General features: G+C 40.1%; 2 protein-coding genes across 2 annotated transcripts; one reads left to right on the forward strand and one right to left on the reverse strand.

Moving 5' to 3' along the window:
- Nucleotides 1-2,571: 2,571 nt before the first annotated feature.
- LOC135476293 (mediator of RNA polymerase II transcription subunit 21-like) lies at nt 2,572-11,348 on the reverse strand. Its single transcript, XM_064756279.1, has 4 exons — nt 11,275-11,348; nt 8,129-8,240; nt 4,775-4,875; nt 2,572-3,875 (listed from the first exon to the last, which is right to left on the reverse strand). The coding sequence occupies exons 1-4, from the start codon at nt 11,344-11,346 to the stop codon at nt 3,714-3,716; spliced, it is 447 nt and encodes a 148-aa protein (XP_064612349.1). The 5' UTR covers nt 11,347-11,348; the 3' UTR covers nt 2,572-3,713.
- Nucleotides 11,349-11,407: 59 nt separating this feature from the next.
- LOC135476294 (large ribosomal subunit protein P2-like) lies at nt 11,408-15,616 on the forward strand. Its single transcript, XM_064756280.1, has 4 exons — nt 11,408-11,503; nt 14,139-14,311; nt 14,899-14,994; nt 15,476-15,616. The coding sequence occupies exons 2-4, from the start codon at nt 14,140-14,142 to the stop codon at nt 15,547-15,549; spliced, it is 342 nt and encodes a 113-aa protein (XP_064612350.1). The 5' UTR covers nt 11,408-11,503; nt 14,139; the 3' UTR covers nt 15,550-15,616.
- Nucleotides 15,617-16,049: the final 433 nt, after the last annotated feature.

Consider the following 16,049-nt stretch of genomic DNA (forward strand, 5'->3'; position numbering starts at 1 on the left):
TGTACAAGAACAAACAAGAGTGATGTCCCTTTGTTGCATCACGATTCATGAAATGTAACCGTTAAATGGTGATTGAAGATGTTTAGTGTTTAAGCTGCTAGCTGATTGAAGTTCAAAACTCTTATCACTGAAAGTAAGAAAAGATCTATTACATCCTGTGACTTGTCAAAAATGATAGGCTACTTTTGAGGACATCAGTTTAGTAATCACTTGTCTGGCAGTGTTCTGGAAGCAAAAATGACAACTCTTTCCAATCAAGAATTTCTAAACTTCATACACAACTCAACTACTCCATTTTCTCCATCGTCCCTAATTTTTGGAATAAGTTTTGCTGCAAGTTTTTTCACATCTTCGAACTTCACACTCCCCCATTGTAATGGCCATGTTTTATGGATATTTTCTGTCAGTTGTTTAATTTGAATCAACTTCATTGGCTTAGTAACTCCTTTAATCTAGCCAATGCGCAGTCAAGAGCTATGAAAGCCAGACCTTTAAATCCATTAGTAAATGTGTGTACCCTCAAAGCTGAAGACTGAGAAGCTTATTTGTACTAGAATGTGTTACATGTCATGATCTCCTATAGAGTGTAAAGCCAACCATTGTACAGGGTATGGTAATGTTACTACTTGTACTAAAGACTATGACGTAGATCATATATATTTACATTAATGTAGAGCCTACGTAATATAGCTTTTGGGTAAGAATTTCTTTTCGGGAAAGTAACCAGAATGTGCCTAAGCTTCAAATATGATATTGTCCTGTGTTAAAACTCAGTGTTACGCCCATTTAGCTCTGTGTTATTTTATCCCCTCCTGGTCCTTTCGACGAACCTGGATGATCAAAGCTATGAATAGTCAACTTGAGTGTACATCACAGTACCAAATATACAGGTACACCAGGCGTTCACAATTCAGAAGTGTTTCTCTTACATATATATATATATAAACCTGCATTTACACTCACAATTTACCTCACCCCCTCCTATTCTCCACAAGGATCGACACAGAAATACAAGTATTTGCACATAGTTACTCCACAGTCACTGTGTAGTCTTAATAGGCCTGTACTTGTTGGAATTTTAATGGCATATATATGTGTAAGATCTTTTATACATACTGTATAGATAATGTATCTATGTATAGTGTGCTTTTTGCTAGCATATGTAGGTTTTGCCATTTGCTAATTGGTTATTATATATATTATGTACAATACATATGTTTTTGCTTGGTATGCCTTGCTCTTGGTGTGTATTTTCTTCAGTTCATTCACAGTTAATTTAAACATTCTATGACTTGCATCCAGCCACTCTTCATACATGTATGTGTAGGCCTACTGTAAATCGTCACCCTTTTCAATCTCTAAACCACTTTTTTTTAAGTGAAATTTATGCATGCAATGACTTGCAATTAAAAATGACACTAAAAATGAATCATTGGTGTCACTAAAGATGCAAGATTCATAAAATTGTGCCAATGATTTCTCCTACACTCCAAGTTATTTCAGAATGTTTCAAAACATTGGTTGCAGAGGTGGTTGAAAAGGTAGAAGAGTTGGGGTACTCCAAAAGGGCACTGGCTTAACGTGTTTGATTATGGAAATGTGTACCTACAACAGACTCATCAATGCAATGGTTCAATTTCAAGACCAGTCAAGTTTTAAAATTGGCAACCTTGGAAGATGTCCTTCCCTCTCCTGATGTTCATCATCATACTCCTTACAGCGCATGTCTCACTCCCTACCCTTGCTACTAGGAAGTTCTTTTCGGTACTGGGCATTTCTTTTTGGCTACTGGGAAGTTCTTTTTGGTTACTGCTGTTGTCAGTTCCAGAAAGCTGCTCTGTTCCTCCTTTTCTCCCTCAATATGCCCAAGACACACTCACACTCTCAGACTCAGACCCAAGCTTACATGTGTAACTCTTGGAACCCATTTTGCCACCTTGGCAAATGGATAACAAAATTCAAAATAACAGTCTGGAGCAGTGTTTACTTAGTATATAGATGAACCTGGGTTTCATTTATTCTTTTGCAGTATTATGCAGTATTCCAGAATATAAATCTAGGTTTCATTCTGAGTGATTGATTGACTGATGTTTATAAACCCCAATGTCAAGAAACAAAGTGCCTGGTGTAAATCGTTGCGAAGTGCCTGGGAAATCTCCCAAATTAAAGCTGCAACCAGAACATCAAGAACGGGATTCAAACACGCAAACTCTCTGAAAATTAAACTAGACTGGGCGTTCAGCATACAGGGGATAAGACAATTAAAAGACTTGCCAGTATACAAATGCGTGGTGGGTGGAGAGAGTTTATATGTAAGATACAGTGATATTGATATCTGGCACACCTCTACATGTTTCGGGAGGCCTAAAGGTTAGAGCATCTGGCACGGGTCGGGTCATACCAAAGAATTTAAAAACAGACTCGCCCTGCCACAAGAAGACACAGCATATGTACACCCACCGAACGACTCTTCGGCACATGATTGAAAAACTTAAACATGACATTAAACCACAAGCATTCATTCATTCTACATGTTTCTTTGGTCAATGAAAACTCATTTTCTTCATGGAATATTTTTTTAGATACTTGATATTTATTAACTTAATAGATGACTATCAGCAGCTTGTGCATAAACACCTCTGTGGAAAAACTGAATAGTGAGACGTTGTATATGGGAATGGATTCCCATTCGAGATATTTATCCCATACATGTGGATTCTTGTCTGTTGGAGATACAGTTATACATGTACAATAATCACCTTCAGACAAAGCTAACATGTGACAACACACACGTGCTTAGCATTTTTCACTTCTGGCTTAGTTCAGGCAGATTTCACTGTTTGTGCCTGGATTAATGCACCGATACCACCATGACCACTGTCCATCTTCCAGGGTACTGTGACTAGGCTGTTTTACGCTGTGCTGAAGAATATTTCACATATACAAAGGCAGCCAGCATAATGGTGGGAGACCTACATGTATGACATTCGCCATCTGCAGTGTCAGCGTGTCAAGTTCTGTCACTTTTCCCGTGCGATGGCTCTTCAAGCCCAGGACCTGTAATATCATCCTTCAGGAACAGCCTGATAAGAACTGTTTGTGTAGTGTCTCACTCGTCATTTCCTTGTGTTGTGGAGTATACACCCGGAGCATGGATGTCTCACTCAACAGCCTTGACCACAGCTCTGATGTGGCTGTCCCAATTTCCAGGTCCCTTGTACATCAGATTGGATGAGTGAAATGGAAAACCCTAACTAGTAGATACAAATGTGAATATTTCCACCAAAAGTTGATCTACAGAAGGATCCATTTACTCATGTCAGTGTCCATTTCCCATGGCTGGGCTATAGAGCAACATTTCCATCAACAGTAAATCTGGATGATCATGCCTGTGTCACTGTCCATTTTCCAGGGAACGGACATGCCACTATGGTTTTACTACCAGGATCTGTAACATGGATATTTCCATGAACAGTAAACCTGGATGATCACGCCTGTGTCACTGTCCATTTTCCAGGGCCTAGATATGTCACTATGGTTTTACTACCAGGATCTGTAACATGGATATGTCCATTAGGAGTAAATCTGTATGATCACGCCAGTGTCACTGTCCATTTTCCAGGGCCTGGATATGCCAATATGGTTTTACTACCAGGATCTGTAAGTAACATGGCTATTTCCATCAGCAGTAAACCTGGATGATAACACCTGTGTCACTGTCCATTTTCCAGGGCCTGACTTTGGAGCTGTGCCTGGGCAATGGCATGAAGGGCCTGTTCTATCTGCTGCAGTAATGCCTCTCCCTTCTCCACCACGTTCTCTAGCTTCTTAGCAGCTTCCTGGTTCTCAATTTCTAACTGCCGCAAACTGGCCATCTAAAAACAAAATGGAAAAGACTAGAGACTCAATGCTGGAATAAGCCTGTTCTCAGAGATCCAGTGACCAAAGGCAAAGATTTATCCCCTGGGGTCCACCAGAATTGTTCCTGATTACAGAGTGTATAGTGGGACCACAGGGGAGTTTGGAGTTTAAACTCTTTTGTCCCTAAAGGTAAAAACACGTATAGTCCTTCTGTATCATGTGACCTGTCACAAAGAATATGCAACTATTTTCGATACCAAAACAAGGGCCCCTGAAACCTAGACAAACGATGGAGAAGATTGAAGAGCTGAGCATTCGTCAACTTGAGAATTTTTTGAAGGAAAATGGAGTCATTTTTCCGTTTGTGTATCCAGAAAACAACAAGACAGGTGATCGGTATATCAATGTCAACAAAAGTTGCCTAACAATTCTGACAGGTCATATGATGCAAGTCAATTTTTACCCTTACTGAGAAAAGAGTTTGCTCTGGAAACTTCCCTGCTGGATCCATCTTTATCCCTGTTTTGTGGATAATCTAAAGCACAGGCTGTGTACATATGAAAACATTTAGGGGTGAGTTACATGTACACACACACCATTAGGCTTTACGAAAATCAACACTGGTGTTTACATACAATGTACCAAATACATGGGCAATATAAACACAGCCACCATTCCATCGCATTCACATTAAAAATTAAATCGAATCAAGAGGAAATATTTACTGAGAACTGAAAAATTTTCCACTGTTATACTTTATATTTTATTTTGTTGAAGCAGCTAGTGTGATGGAAGCATGATGCAAATGGCATACATGTAGTTATACCAACTTTCAGAAGAGTGGAGGTCATAAGAGTTTTTTGTTTTACCATCACACTGCCCTTGCACAGGCCCCTGTGGGACACCACCTCACCTGTAATTCTGGAGAAGACTCCTCACTGGGCAGGGAATCGATCAACACATCAACATCTTTGGCACACCGTGCTATCAACTTGGCAAACAATGCAGCATAATCTAGAAAAAAATTTACAGCTATTTTCAATACCAAGATGTCTATGTTATTGTGACGACTCCATAATCTTCCATAAAAATCCCCATTACTTTTACTGACATAAAAGTTCGTCCAGAAAAGTTATGTTTTACAGGCAAATAAAAGTCACAGAATATTACTTTTGGTGTTGAAATAAATTTTTTCCAGTAGGGTATTATTCTACCTTTGAAACAAACCTACAAATGCATTTTCAAGTTCAACACATGTGTAACTCTCAGAATCAGGAAAAATGAGCAACTACCATCAACAGTGAAGTTTCAACCCTGAAATAACTATTACGAGACCAGAGAAAATATTAGCTACCAAACCAGATGCTGATGGGATTGGCTCTTTTGATGAGAGTCCACCAGACTCCACTTACATGCAGTGAATAACTTATTCATGGCAGATCTTAATGCAAGACCAAACTGCTACAAGGCACATTTTTTTTTCTTTATTTTTACATTTTTTTTCTAGTCAGTGTCAAAATTATAGGTCATCCACAGTATATCAAAATTTGGTGAACTCTGAAAAAAAAAAAGCAAAGGTTCCTCAGTGATAGTTCAATGAAATAAATCACATCATCGATTCTCAAAAACAGCTGCATCAGTGTTCCTTTGAACTTTATAATTTGGCAAAAAAAGGGTTCAGGTGACCTTGAAAGAAACGGCTGTCTTCTAGGGTTATAGAAATAACTTATTCTTGAACAGCTAAAATCACATTATATCATAAGATGACATGATGACATGGTGAATTTCCTCAGTGTACATGATTTGCTAACCTTGCACTGCAATATCTCAGTTACGCAACGAAAACAAAAACAGACAGTTAATTATGCCTTTCTACACTATGTGCAATATGCATACCATAACGCCTCTATAACCTCAGATGCATTTTCAGAAATCATATTCCATAGCGCCTTGCGAGGGCTGTTGTCTTAAAGTCACACACTCTCTGTGGCGACTAAAGGATTACCGGTATTCGATCAGTGACAGCTGTCCACACCCCCGTCACGCTTCAGTGAGCCTCACCAGCCTGGCAAAGTTGGGAGAGAGGAGACAGATTGCCAGGGTTTTTAAGGGTTCACTTTTTGTGCCATTAAACGGTTGTATGAGGCAGAGATGGATTTGATGTTGTGATGAATGTCAAGATGTAAAAGAAGAAAAACAATGATGTCGATGGAGCTGGACTAAGCATATGTTTGTAACGACCGGCATTTCGGCCCACATCAATGCTATATGCCTACAAGTCCTGCATTTGGCACAATCAACATTTGCACCCTTTGATGAGTATGTGAAGTGGCCAGCGAATAACCAGTTCCTTCACTTTTGAGTCCATTATTATCACAACATGTGGTGTGGGTCAGCTGAGAGTTGGGGGTTAGAGCCAAAAGTAGATGTTGTCTCATGAAAATCACTTTACACGGGACATGTCTATTTTTCAAATTACTTCAAGGAAAATACTAAAATACTTCGCAAACGTCAAATGCAGTAAGAGGGAGATATTTTGGACAGAAATCCGTAAATAACACAGAGTAGAAGCGTTGCTAACCCGTGGTGACTTTACTTGATGGACACAACTGATACTGTGAGCCAGGGGCCGGTATCATAAAGCTTACTTAGCTAAATGAACTTTATATCTCTACACCATAAGTTGTCATGGTAGTTAAGGGCTTACTTAGCCAAGTGAGCTTTATGAAACCGGCCCCGTCCCATGTCAGGTGTTGGACACTCCTGCTGATCAAGCCCTGCTTCCCGTCCCAAGTCAGGCATTGGACACTCCTGCTGATCAAGTCCTGCTGATCAATCCCTGCTGATCATTCCCTGATTCCCGTGAAGGTAAGGGTTTTATTGTTACGTTAAAAATAAAACCTTCATGTAGTTCTAAAGTTTTATCAAAGTAAGTAATCTTTCATTCACCAATATATGTACCTGTAGACCTGTTGATAATTTGGTAAAACTGTTTAAAAATATATTATCAGCGGGTTACATACAAGCTGTGAATTTGCCATAATATTTTAATCAGGCTTTTCATTGTGAGTCTGTTATCTGGTAAAAATTTCAGAAGCCTGTACCTGTAAAGTTTGTTCTGGTCAAGATGCTTTAGTTTAATTGCAGTCGGAATGAACTGAGTGAGGTTTCCATGGGACGGGTGTTGAAGTACCTGTTGATGTATTTACTGATACCTTGTCATACCCTGCATCATTCGTAACTTTTGAGCATACCTTTAGAGTGATTAGTACATAAATGCCTATGGGAAGTTGGCAATTCTTCTCTTTACTACAGACATTTATTCAGACACAGAACATGTATGTTTAGGTGTTGCATCTGGAAATGACTCCAGTGCCTCGCATATCCCAGATCTACAGGTGCCAGATGAAATCCACATGGTTTGCATTCTCGTCCAGGAACGGGGAAATCAGGCCTTTCATCTTTTCAGTTGGATCTAACCAACTGAACTTTATCTACTTTCTGTCAAATTAGCGATGCATTTCACAGCAATACATAGTCTTCAGTTATCGATATTCTCTCATAGTCGTCTAGTATGTAACCAGTGAGCTTTGAATTAAGGCTTTTAAAAGTGTTACAAAGTTCTGTTTATCTAATTTAATGGCATATATACCTGAATGTAAATACACTACTATCTTTCTCTTGAAATACCTGTGGTAGTTTGTACAAACTATCTTTGTTAAAGTAATCTAAAAAGGTTGTGGCCTCCTTCTGACTGAGATTAGCTGTCAGATGTATGTCATATTCCCGCCAATAGACACGTGGTCAGTAATCAATGGAAAATCTGCCTACAAGTCAGGCCCTCAAGCTTTACTGCCACGGGTGTTTTATTCACATATGTAAGGCAACATTGTTAGTTCAATGATAAAATGACACTCATACATGTTCCATTCCTACATGGGCCCCATCAACGAGTGGCAAGGAAGACAAGTGGTCGGTAGATTCAAGACAATCCTGCAGATATAATGCCTGATGCGGTTGGGTGTTTAATGCTTCCCTGTAAATTAATGCCACACAACCATCGGCAATAAATATTCGATAGCATACATGTAGTTTGTAGAACACAGCCAGAAAAACGACACGGTGAGTATGTAATTCTCTGTGTGTCTCAATTAGTGAGTGTCTGTAATTATTGAGAAGGTATGGTATACATTTGGCACAGTGGAGTCTTTTCTTTTAAGAAAGGCCTTACAGGAATCTCACAGAGATCTGCATGTATGACGCTCACCTTCCTGCTGTATTGCTGGTGATTTGGGCCCAGATTTCTCAAATCCCGGGAATGAACTTGGTGGTGCACACTGCTGTAAGACTCCAGTACTGTTACAGAAATGGTCTGCCATCTGAAATTACAGCGTTCAGGCACTAGTATTATTTATGTCCAAATGACACATGGATTGGCTGCTTGCACAGCAATGAAATGGTTGGTTATTTATTTATGTATTTATCTGATTGGTGTTTTACACCGTACTCAAGAATATTTCTCTTATACGACAGTGGCCAGCATTACGGTGGGAAGAAACCGGGCAGAGCACGGGGGAACCCACGATCATCAGCAGGTTGCTGGCAGGCCTTCCCACTTACAGCCGGAGAGCAATGGTTGCTTACTGGTTTTTCCTTAATATTATTTTCATCCCACAGGAGCTCTCATCTACTCAAACTCCACTCATGTTTCTCAACATATACAATACATGTACGTCAAGGACTGAATGTAGACATGCCTGTGGACATCCACACTTTCAAATTCTGAACGATTTTATTGATCAATGTCGCTTTCTGCTTTGTCACTGGTCAAAATTATTTCACCAGCTCCCGTCAAAACACAAATAGAAAATAACCAATCAAATCCTCTAGAATTTGAAAGCATGGGATGTAGAACTGTGCTGTGTATCAGACAAATGAAGAAAATGTGGCCATATCTAACATGGATTGTGTCCAGAGGATATATTAGTTTGTGACAAACAACACAGCAAGATCATCAACGAACGGTGAGGTTGCTTTATTTGTTGTAATCTAATGTTACTTTGTGACTGAGATGGCAGTGTAAATTCAACAGAAATTCAAAAACTTTGGATCACTCCTTGTCACATAGTAGGCTAGTCCAGCTAGATGTGCTATATTAAAATTCTGACATTCATCGTAACACTGAGTCCTTCCTTGCCTCTCAAAAGACTTGCCACCCATTTCCGAACGCTAACTCGATGAAACAGATCTCAATGAGTCCAGCACTGATGGCACCTGACCTTACCTGCACTAAAAATACAAGATCTTTTTCATGTTATGGGTTGGATAAAGAAGACTCAAGTTGTGCTTATGCAGACAGCAATAGAAAACAAGTATAACAGTATTTCGTGTCTAAACAAAATGGCCACCCAATGTTAAAAGGCCACCTTTTACCACTTCCATAGTGATTAGTAAGGCCTAGTTGTACAACATTACGTCATGAAAGCTCTGCCGAAAAATACTTAGACTACAAATCCACTGGATACAAGATCGCCGAAAGCGACTCAAAAATTGACATTTTCTCATGCAATAACGTTGGGAGAACCGTTTTCTTCACCCACACCATTTGTTACTGCGGAAATCATGTGGGCTCTACCTTCTGATCCATCTTACAGAATCAGGGTGAGGGTATATATACTGAATTCCAAAAGAAATGCGAATTGGAGAAATAGTATAAACTACAATAGACTATAGACTTCATTAAACATATTTCTCTTACACAACCAGACAATAACTCAATTAAAAGCTCATCTACCCATGCTGTTGAAGAGACTTTGGATGAACCTCCGAGGAATGTTATTGTAAGTGTCAACGACAATGTTGCAGAAGTTGCAAGGTAACTGGCTACACAAGCTCATGGTGAATGCAGCATTCAATTTCATCCCAGAGGTGCTCAATAGGACTTAAACCCGGACCTAAAGCTGGCCAATCAATCGTCTGGATGCCGTTGTTCAGCAGAAATGTCCGTGTCAATCTCGCAGTATGTGCTCTTATATTATCTTGCTGTAGAACAAGATTGTGTCTTCAAGCAAAAAATGAAACGACTACAGGCCTCAACACTTCATCGACGTAGCACTGCACCATGACACCTCTATCGCCTCCCTGTCCATTGTTTTCGAACATCACAGATGGAACGTGAAGTCCCCAGCTGATTGCCCCCCAAAGCATGATGGAAGGCCCTCCCTAACGGTCATTCTCCAATACTCATGAAAACTGAACATTTCACCTCTATGTCACCATAACCTCCCTCAGCCGTTCACTGCGCCGATGCAAAATCAACTTTCATCTGAAAAGATGATACTCTCCCATTGCCCGCTGTGTCAGTTCCGATGACCTGCGACCCCCGTTAAGTTGAGTGCGTCGGTGACATGGAGTCAAATGTGAACCAACATAAGGTCATCGGCAACACAAACCCATGTCAAGTCGACTATGTACAGTATTGGTGTTGTTGGATCTGTTCGTTGTTCCAACTGTGTTTTGAGCTGTAATGTCTGCTTTCAAGAACCGATTCCAACGAAAGGGAAATGACAACAAAGCGGTCTTGATGGTTTGATGTTACATGAGGTTGTTTGCTCCGAGCATAGTCATTAACGGTGTTTGTCTGCTGGTAGCCGTCAAGTGGGCTGAGGAGTACCATAATGCCTGGTGACACGTGAGACGTTCCAACCTGCCTCAGTGTTGCTGATGGCTCTTTGAGGTTCATCAGCACTCAGATGTGGCATGGTCAATGTTGCATGAAAATACGAATGCAACAGTTCTGCAACTTATTTTGCTTAAGAAGCGTTCTCTGACAAAGAATCTCGTGAAAAGGAAGCACATTCAACTCAACTAGCGAACACTTCACAAGAAATATGAAAATTAAAATCAGTACAATTTGGTGCTGCCCGACACCACGGTTGCTGCGTTTGCGACAGATACTCATCTTTAAAATTGAAAAACACTCTCTGGAACATCCATTACATATCTACACACTTTTGATTACTCAGAATGTACTTCCGATTTGACATTGGAAAAATTCGCGTTTCTTTCGGAATTCAATATATGCAGTGGATCTTTGGGAATGCCAAGGGCTATCTTATTAGGCAAGAAAGAGGTATCAATGAAAAGATCTAGCTCTTGAAAATTATACACATACAGAGTTAATCAGAGTAATCTATAGAATAAGTAATACATTGTACACACTGACAATGTCTTCAATTCATTGGGCTAAGTAATGCACTGCGTGTGCACCCAGGCTTTGCCTATTTCATATTAACTTTTTTCCTCTTACTAGCCTTTCGGTCTTTCCCATTACTACTGCTTTACGGATATAGCACTGAATTTACAACACGATTTATGGCCGGTTGAAGCGAGCAGAACAAAAGAGAGCCTCACTTGATTAACTGCATCTTGCAACTGCGTTAGTCGGTCCGCCATTCTCGATTTTCGGCCTTGACCTTTCTGCATAACTCGTCCATTTCCCAGTCGTATTATCTTGTAACATATTGAGAAATGAACGAGTCTCAATATTTAAACCGGTGTAAGCGGATGTGTTGGGCCTTTTCCGCCATTATTACACATTACCCTGCGTGCACTACGTTTCGCGTCTCAAAGAAGGCTTAAAGTAAGCAAATTAACTTAAAGAAAATACACAGCCATATGGTAAATTAGTCCATAACAAACCAATACAGCATACGGCATATATCAAGATAGGCAATCTTTGAAAATGATGTGAATTTGCGCTCTACAAAAGTGTCCACAGCTAAGTGCGTAACTGTGACCACGTGGTTGTTGACGACATCATACAGGGTCAAGTTCTCGTTCACTGGTTGGTAAAATGTTTTTAGTTTCGTGTCTCACGTAGCACACCTTGAACTCTACTCTGAGTAGAAGGGCAGTGAATAGCTCGAGACCTCGGTCTAAGGGTGGCTTGCATAAATAGTAGCTCTGGATGACATTTTGCACGGATTTTTGTGCCGCAGAATTTCTACACGCTAAGCTTAAAATCGTGGTATTTTAAAACATCTTAGCGTGTAGAAACTCTGCTCCACAAAAATCCGTGCAAAATGAACCAATTCATGCATTAACCGGGCAAAACGCCAATTAAACATGTTCTCCAAGACATTCTCTGTTCCCCTGTATTCTGTTTTCACATTCTGTAGCCTTTAAGGGCGGTAAATCCAAGAGAATTCACAGGTGTGATTTACGCTCATGCTACGTCAACATTGTGACCTAATAAATCGAGTTGTTGCTTGACACGTAAGTGTGGTTGACCTTTAAGTTTTGACAAACTGAAAGCCATGTTACTGCAGAGGAGCAAATTTGCAATTATCTGAAGGCTACAGAGCAGAATGATGGACCCCACAATTTATGGAGTGAAAAAGGGGGTTTATCTTTAAGGGGGGCAACCGTTCCATTCTAAATTTCACAGGAAGGTCAACTGCTGCTGGGCATGCGTGCCTCACTGACCCAGAATTTAAAAACATGCAAGCCCGCGACGACCTGCTAAATATCAGCCTATTTTCGACTTCGGCTAAGATTTACAAGAGAATGGTGATGTAAAGGCAAGTAGCGATTGTGGCAAAATGTGCGTAAATATCTTAGCTTCCAGAATTGCCATACTATATGTGTATTTAGGACAAATCTAATGTGCATACATCGGAATTGAACGAGGAGGTATTTCTGTGTAAGCATTATACCAGAATTGGATCCTCATGACTCTTGGGCTGAGTGTGATATGTTTCAGTATATATAAGCCATCCTTAGAACGAGGTCTTGGGCTATGCACTGAAGTGGCAGTCCGGAATCTGGTGGTTCCTTAGCCCATCTAGAGGGACTCCATGTGCTATTTTAAAATTCTGACATTCATGTCAATAAAATGGCCCCATATTTCCAAACTGGATTGAACTGATTTAGATGAGGTCCACCCACGCGTCGCCCAAACTTGCTTGCTTTAAAATAACTCCTTTTTCAGATATAATAAAGACTAGGGTGCTGTGTTTACATGTAACATTCTTATGTCACTTTTACATCAATTCAGCTAAATATGGAGGAGACCCTTTTCAGATGTAGTCCATTTGACACTTGCGAATCCGCATTCATCTCTCACCATGTTCATCTGTCTTAAACAAGTCTAAGAAACTCTGTCACAGCAACTCGAGTGGTCTAGTGGTATAAGCATCTGACTATGGACCCAACACACTGTCTGATGGAAGTTGAAATCCAGAGCTTTTCACAACAAACAAGGAAATAACTTTCTGGAATATGAGTGAATCGCGAACAGTTCAGTGCAGATCACTTGTTGATGACCGGGACTAGAGTGAAGATCTTCCCACTTTCTTTACTGCTGTTTGTTTTTTTATGTTCATTGAACGTCTCCCCATTCCTTTTTAACCAATGAAAAATCAATAAAAGCATGTGACGGTGGGAAAAATGACGTCAGAATATCGCTCTGGTCCTCACATTTCCTCTCACAATTCAAAATGGCTGTTGACAACGATGGAAGTTTTCCCTGTAAATGTAACCACGAGACAGCGACTTAATTAGTTCTATAAGTCCGGGTACTGGGATAGCAATGTACTATTCAGGGTTCAGCCGGAGAATGTCATAATAATGAACAAATTGAGTGGACTCTGTCAGCATGAATGGGAAGGAGGTTGGGGTTTGAAAACCGTGTTTAAGAGAAAATTATGGACAATGAATATCACAATGTTAAAATGAAAAACAAAAGTCCCTGCAGGTGGATTTGTGGTGCCTATATTGATCGTTCACCAGCTTTTGCGAATTTAATTGTTTTATTTTTGCTGTGAACAGTGATGGAGATAGGGTCTTGTGTCAAGAACTCTTCAAAAATGAAATGAACAAAAAATTTTTAAAAAATTAATTTTTTGTCTAAAAATAAAGTGCTTGTATTATTAAATTCGTTGTAGGACTCGCTCCCTGCTAGACCTCAGCGACATACATTTTATGATATGCACAGACATAGTTGAATATTGCTGAGAGTGCAGCATTCTAAAGCATGCACAAAATCTGTGATCACCAGACCCTTTCTGTATCGGTCCGTTTTACCTCATTGCCATGGGTGAAAATTTTCCAAAAGTTCTAAGGATGACCGTACCAAAATTCCTGGATTGAATACTGTGTAATTGAAGTAATATTGAAAGTGATATTAAACCAAAAGAAAAAGATAGGAAAGAAGTCAAAATACACATAGCTTGCTTTGTTGCTTTTCTGAAAGGATTTGTTATTATATTTCCCAGAATGCGTTACGTGGCCGCATATTTGCTTGCGACCCTCGGGGGTAATGCCAGTCCATCTAACAAAGACATCGAGAAGATTCTAGGGAGCGTGGGAATTGATGTGGAAGCTGACAAGGTTAAGAAGGTGATCGACGAGTTGAAGGGAAAGTCCATTGAACAAGTCATTGCTGAAGGTAACTAGCTCAATAAATGTGAGACACAATATAAACTAATTTTAACCGGTGTACATGTACTTAAGTTTTCAGAGTTGGGAAGTATTTCTGGTTAGAAATTTCTTTGTTGGAATTAGATTTCATTTTCTTTTCACCCCTATGTCTAGAAATTCCTTGTTGAAAGACACTTTCTTGGTCATTTTAAATGGTGTAGTTTTCAGAGTTAGGAAGTACTTTGATGAGAAATTTCCCTTTAGGTTTGTGATTTCATTTTTAGTCCACCCGTATATTTACAAATTAGTGATATTTCAGCTGTTATACTGTTCAGTTAGGAAGATAAATTCTGCATATTGTCATTTGAATGATTGAATGAATGATTATGGTTTAAAGCCACATCGGCAATATTTCAGCCATATGGTGGCGACCATTTGAATTCGGTGGTTTCAGCTGTGAAATTATTTTTTGTTTTTTTGTGTTAAGCCGAAGTCAGAACAAACATACATGTATACATAGGAACATAAAGGTTGTATGGTAAGGTTTTGTACTAAAACTTTCTGTACAAATTCTGACCGTGTTTACTATATTGACCTTTGCCTCACTCCTTGCAGGCGAGAAAAAGTTGGCTTCTGTGCCATCAGGAGGTGCTGTAGCTGCAGGAGGTGCCGCCCCAGCTGCAGGTGGTGGTGGAGGTGCCGCACCAGAAGGTGAGGCTCAAAAATGTCAAGCAGATTGGAATTTGCAGCAGAATTATCTTGTGATCGTGCAATTAAGTTTAGTTCAAGCTCTGTGTCATCCACTCGTAAACCTTGCCACCGTAATGGAAGTGGAAAATTTTAAGGGTGGCCAGACCCAAGAGCCTCTCACAAATGCAGTCGCTGTGAGTTCAGATCTAGCTCATGCTGGCTTGCATTTCGCTCAGAAGTGGGAAGGTTTTCCAGCTACCTGCGGCTGGTCCTGTTTCCTCCCACTATAATACAGCCTGTCGTATAAGTAGAATATTCTAGAACAGTGTTAAACTCCAGTCAGATAAATTAATCAAGAACAGTGTTTTATGACCTTAATATGACTTCAAATGCCTTCAAAAATGGACTGTATCAGACTGATGCAGCCATCTCTGACTTATAAGGGACGTATAGAAATGAAAGGTGTTAAGCAATCAACATTAATTGCCTTATGTTTTTACAGCCAAGAAAGAAGAGAAGAAGGAAGAGCCTGAAGAGGAGTCTGATGACGACATGGGATTCGGGCTGTTTGACTAACCTCTCTCAGCTCCTCTTTTGTTAAACAGGATGATTAAACAAGTCAAATTCTGAACTCTGCTGAAAATGGCTGCCTTTTGTTGAGTTTCTGTAATATCACATTTGAAAAATGGAGCACATTTGACACGATGAATGTAGCCTGTCCACCAGCAATATAATGGTTGTCTCTCAGGGCCACTTATGGTTTCCTTTTCGGTCATAATGGGAAGGTCTGCCAGCAACCTGCGGAGGGTCATGCCCGGTTTTCTCCAACCATAATGCTGGACGCCATAGTTTCAGTGAAATATTCTTGACCAATCAAATAAATCCCAGGGCCACTTTGGCCAAACTTTACGATTGGGTTTACGAAGCCGGTTGTGACTGAGGGGTTAGGGTGCTTCCCCTCTCATTTGGAGAGAGGGGAGGAGCACGGCCTGGTTGCAAGAAGAGGTAGATGGTGTTAACTCCAGTGTGGTGATGCCTGGAACTTCCTGGAGACCACTTGGTTCTTGCTATGATAT

The sequence above is a fragment of the Liolophura sinensis genome, chromosome 10, assembly GCF_032854445.1.
Source record: "Liolophura sinensis isolate JHLJ2023 chromosome 10, CUHK_Ljap_v2, whole genome shotgun sequence".
NCBI lineage: Eukaryota > Metazoa > Mollusca > Polyplacophora > Chitonida > Chitonidae > Liolophura > Liolophura sinensis.

Excerpts from the sequence above, each read along its gene's own strand:
- LOC135476294 (XM_064756280.1), top strand. The coding sequence starts at position 14,140 with ATGCGTTACGTGGCCGCATATTTGCTTGCGACCCTCGGGGGTAATGCC. Across the intron at positions 14,312-14,898 it reads TGAACAAGTCATTGCTGAAG|GCGAGAAAAAGTTGGCTTCT; the intron begins GTAACTAGCTCA and ends CACTCCTTGCAG. Across the intron at positions 14,995-15,475 it reads TGGAGGTGCCGCACCAGAAG|CCAAGAAAGAAGAGAAGAAG; the intron begins GTGAGGCTCAAA and ends ATGTTTTTACAG.
- LOC135476293 (XM_064756279.1), bottom strand. The coding sequence starts at position 11,346 with ATGCAGAAAGGTCAAGGCCGAAAATCGAGAATGGCGGACCGACTAACG. Across the intron at positions 8,241-11,274 it reads TGCAAGATGCAGTTAATCAA|ATGGCAGACCATTTCTGTAA; the intron begins GTGAGGCTCTCT and ends CTGTAATTTCAG. Across the intron at positions 3,876-4,774 it reads AGTCTTCTCCAGAATTACAG|ATGGCCAGTTTGCGGCAGTT; the intron begins GTGAGGTGGTGT and ends TTTTGTTTTTAG.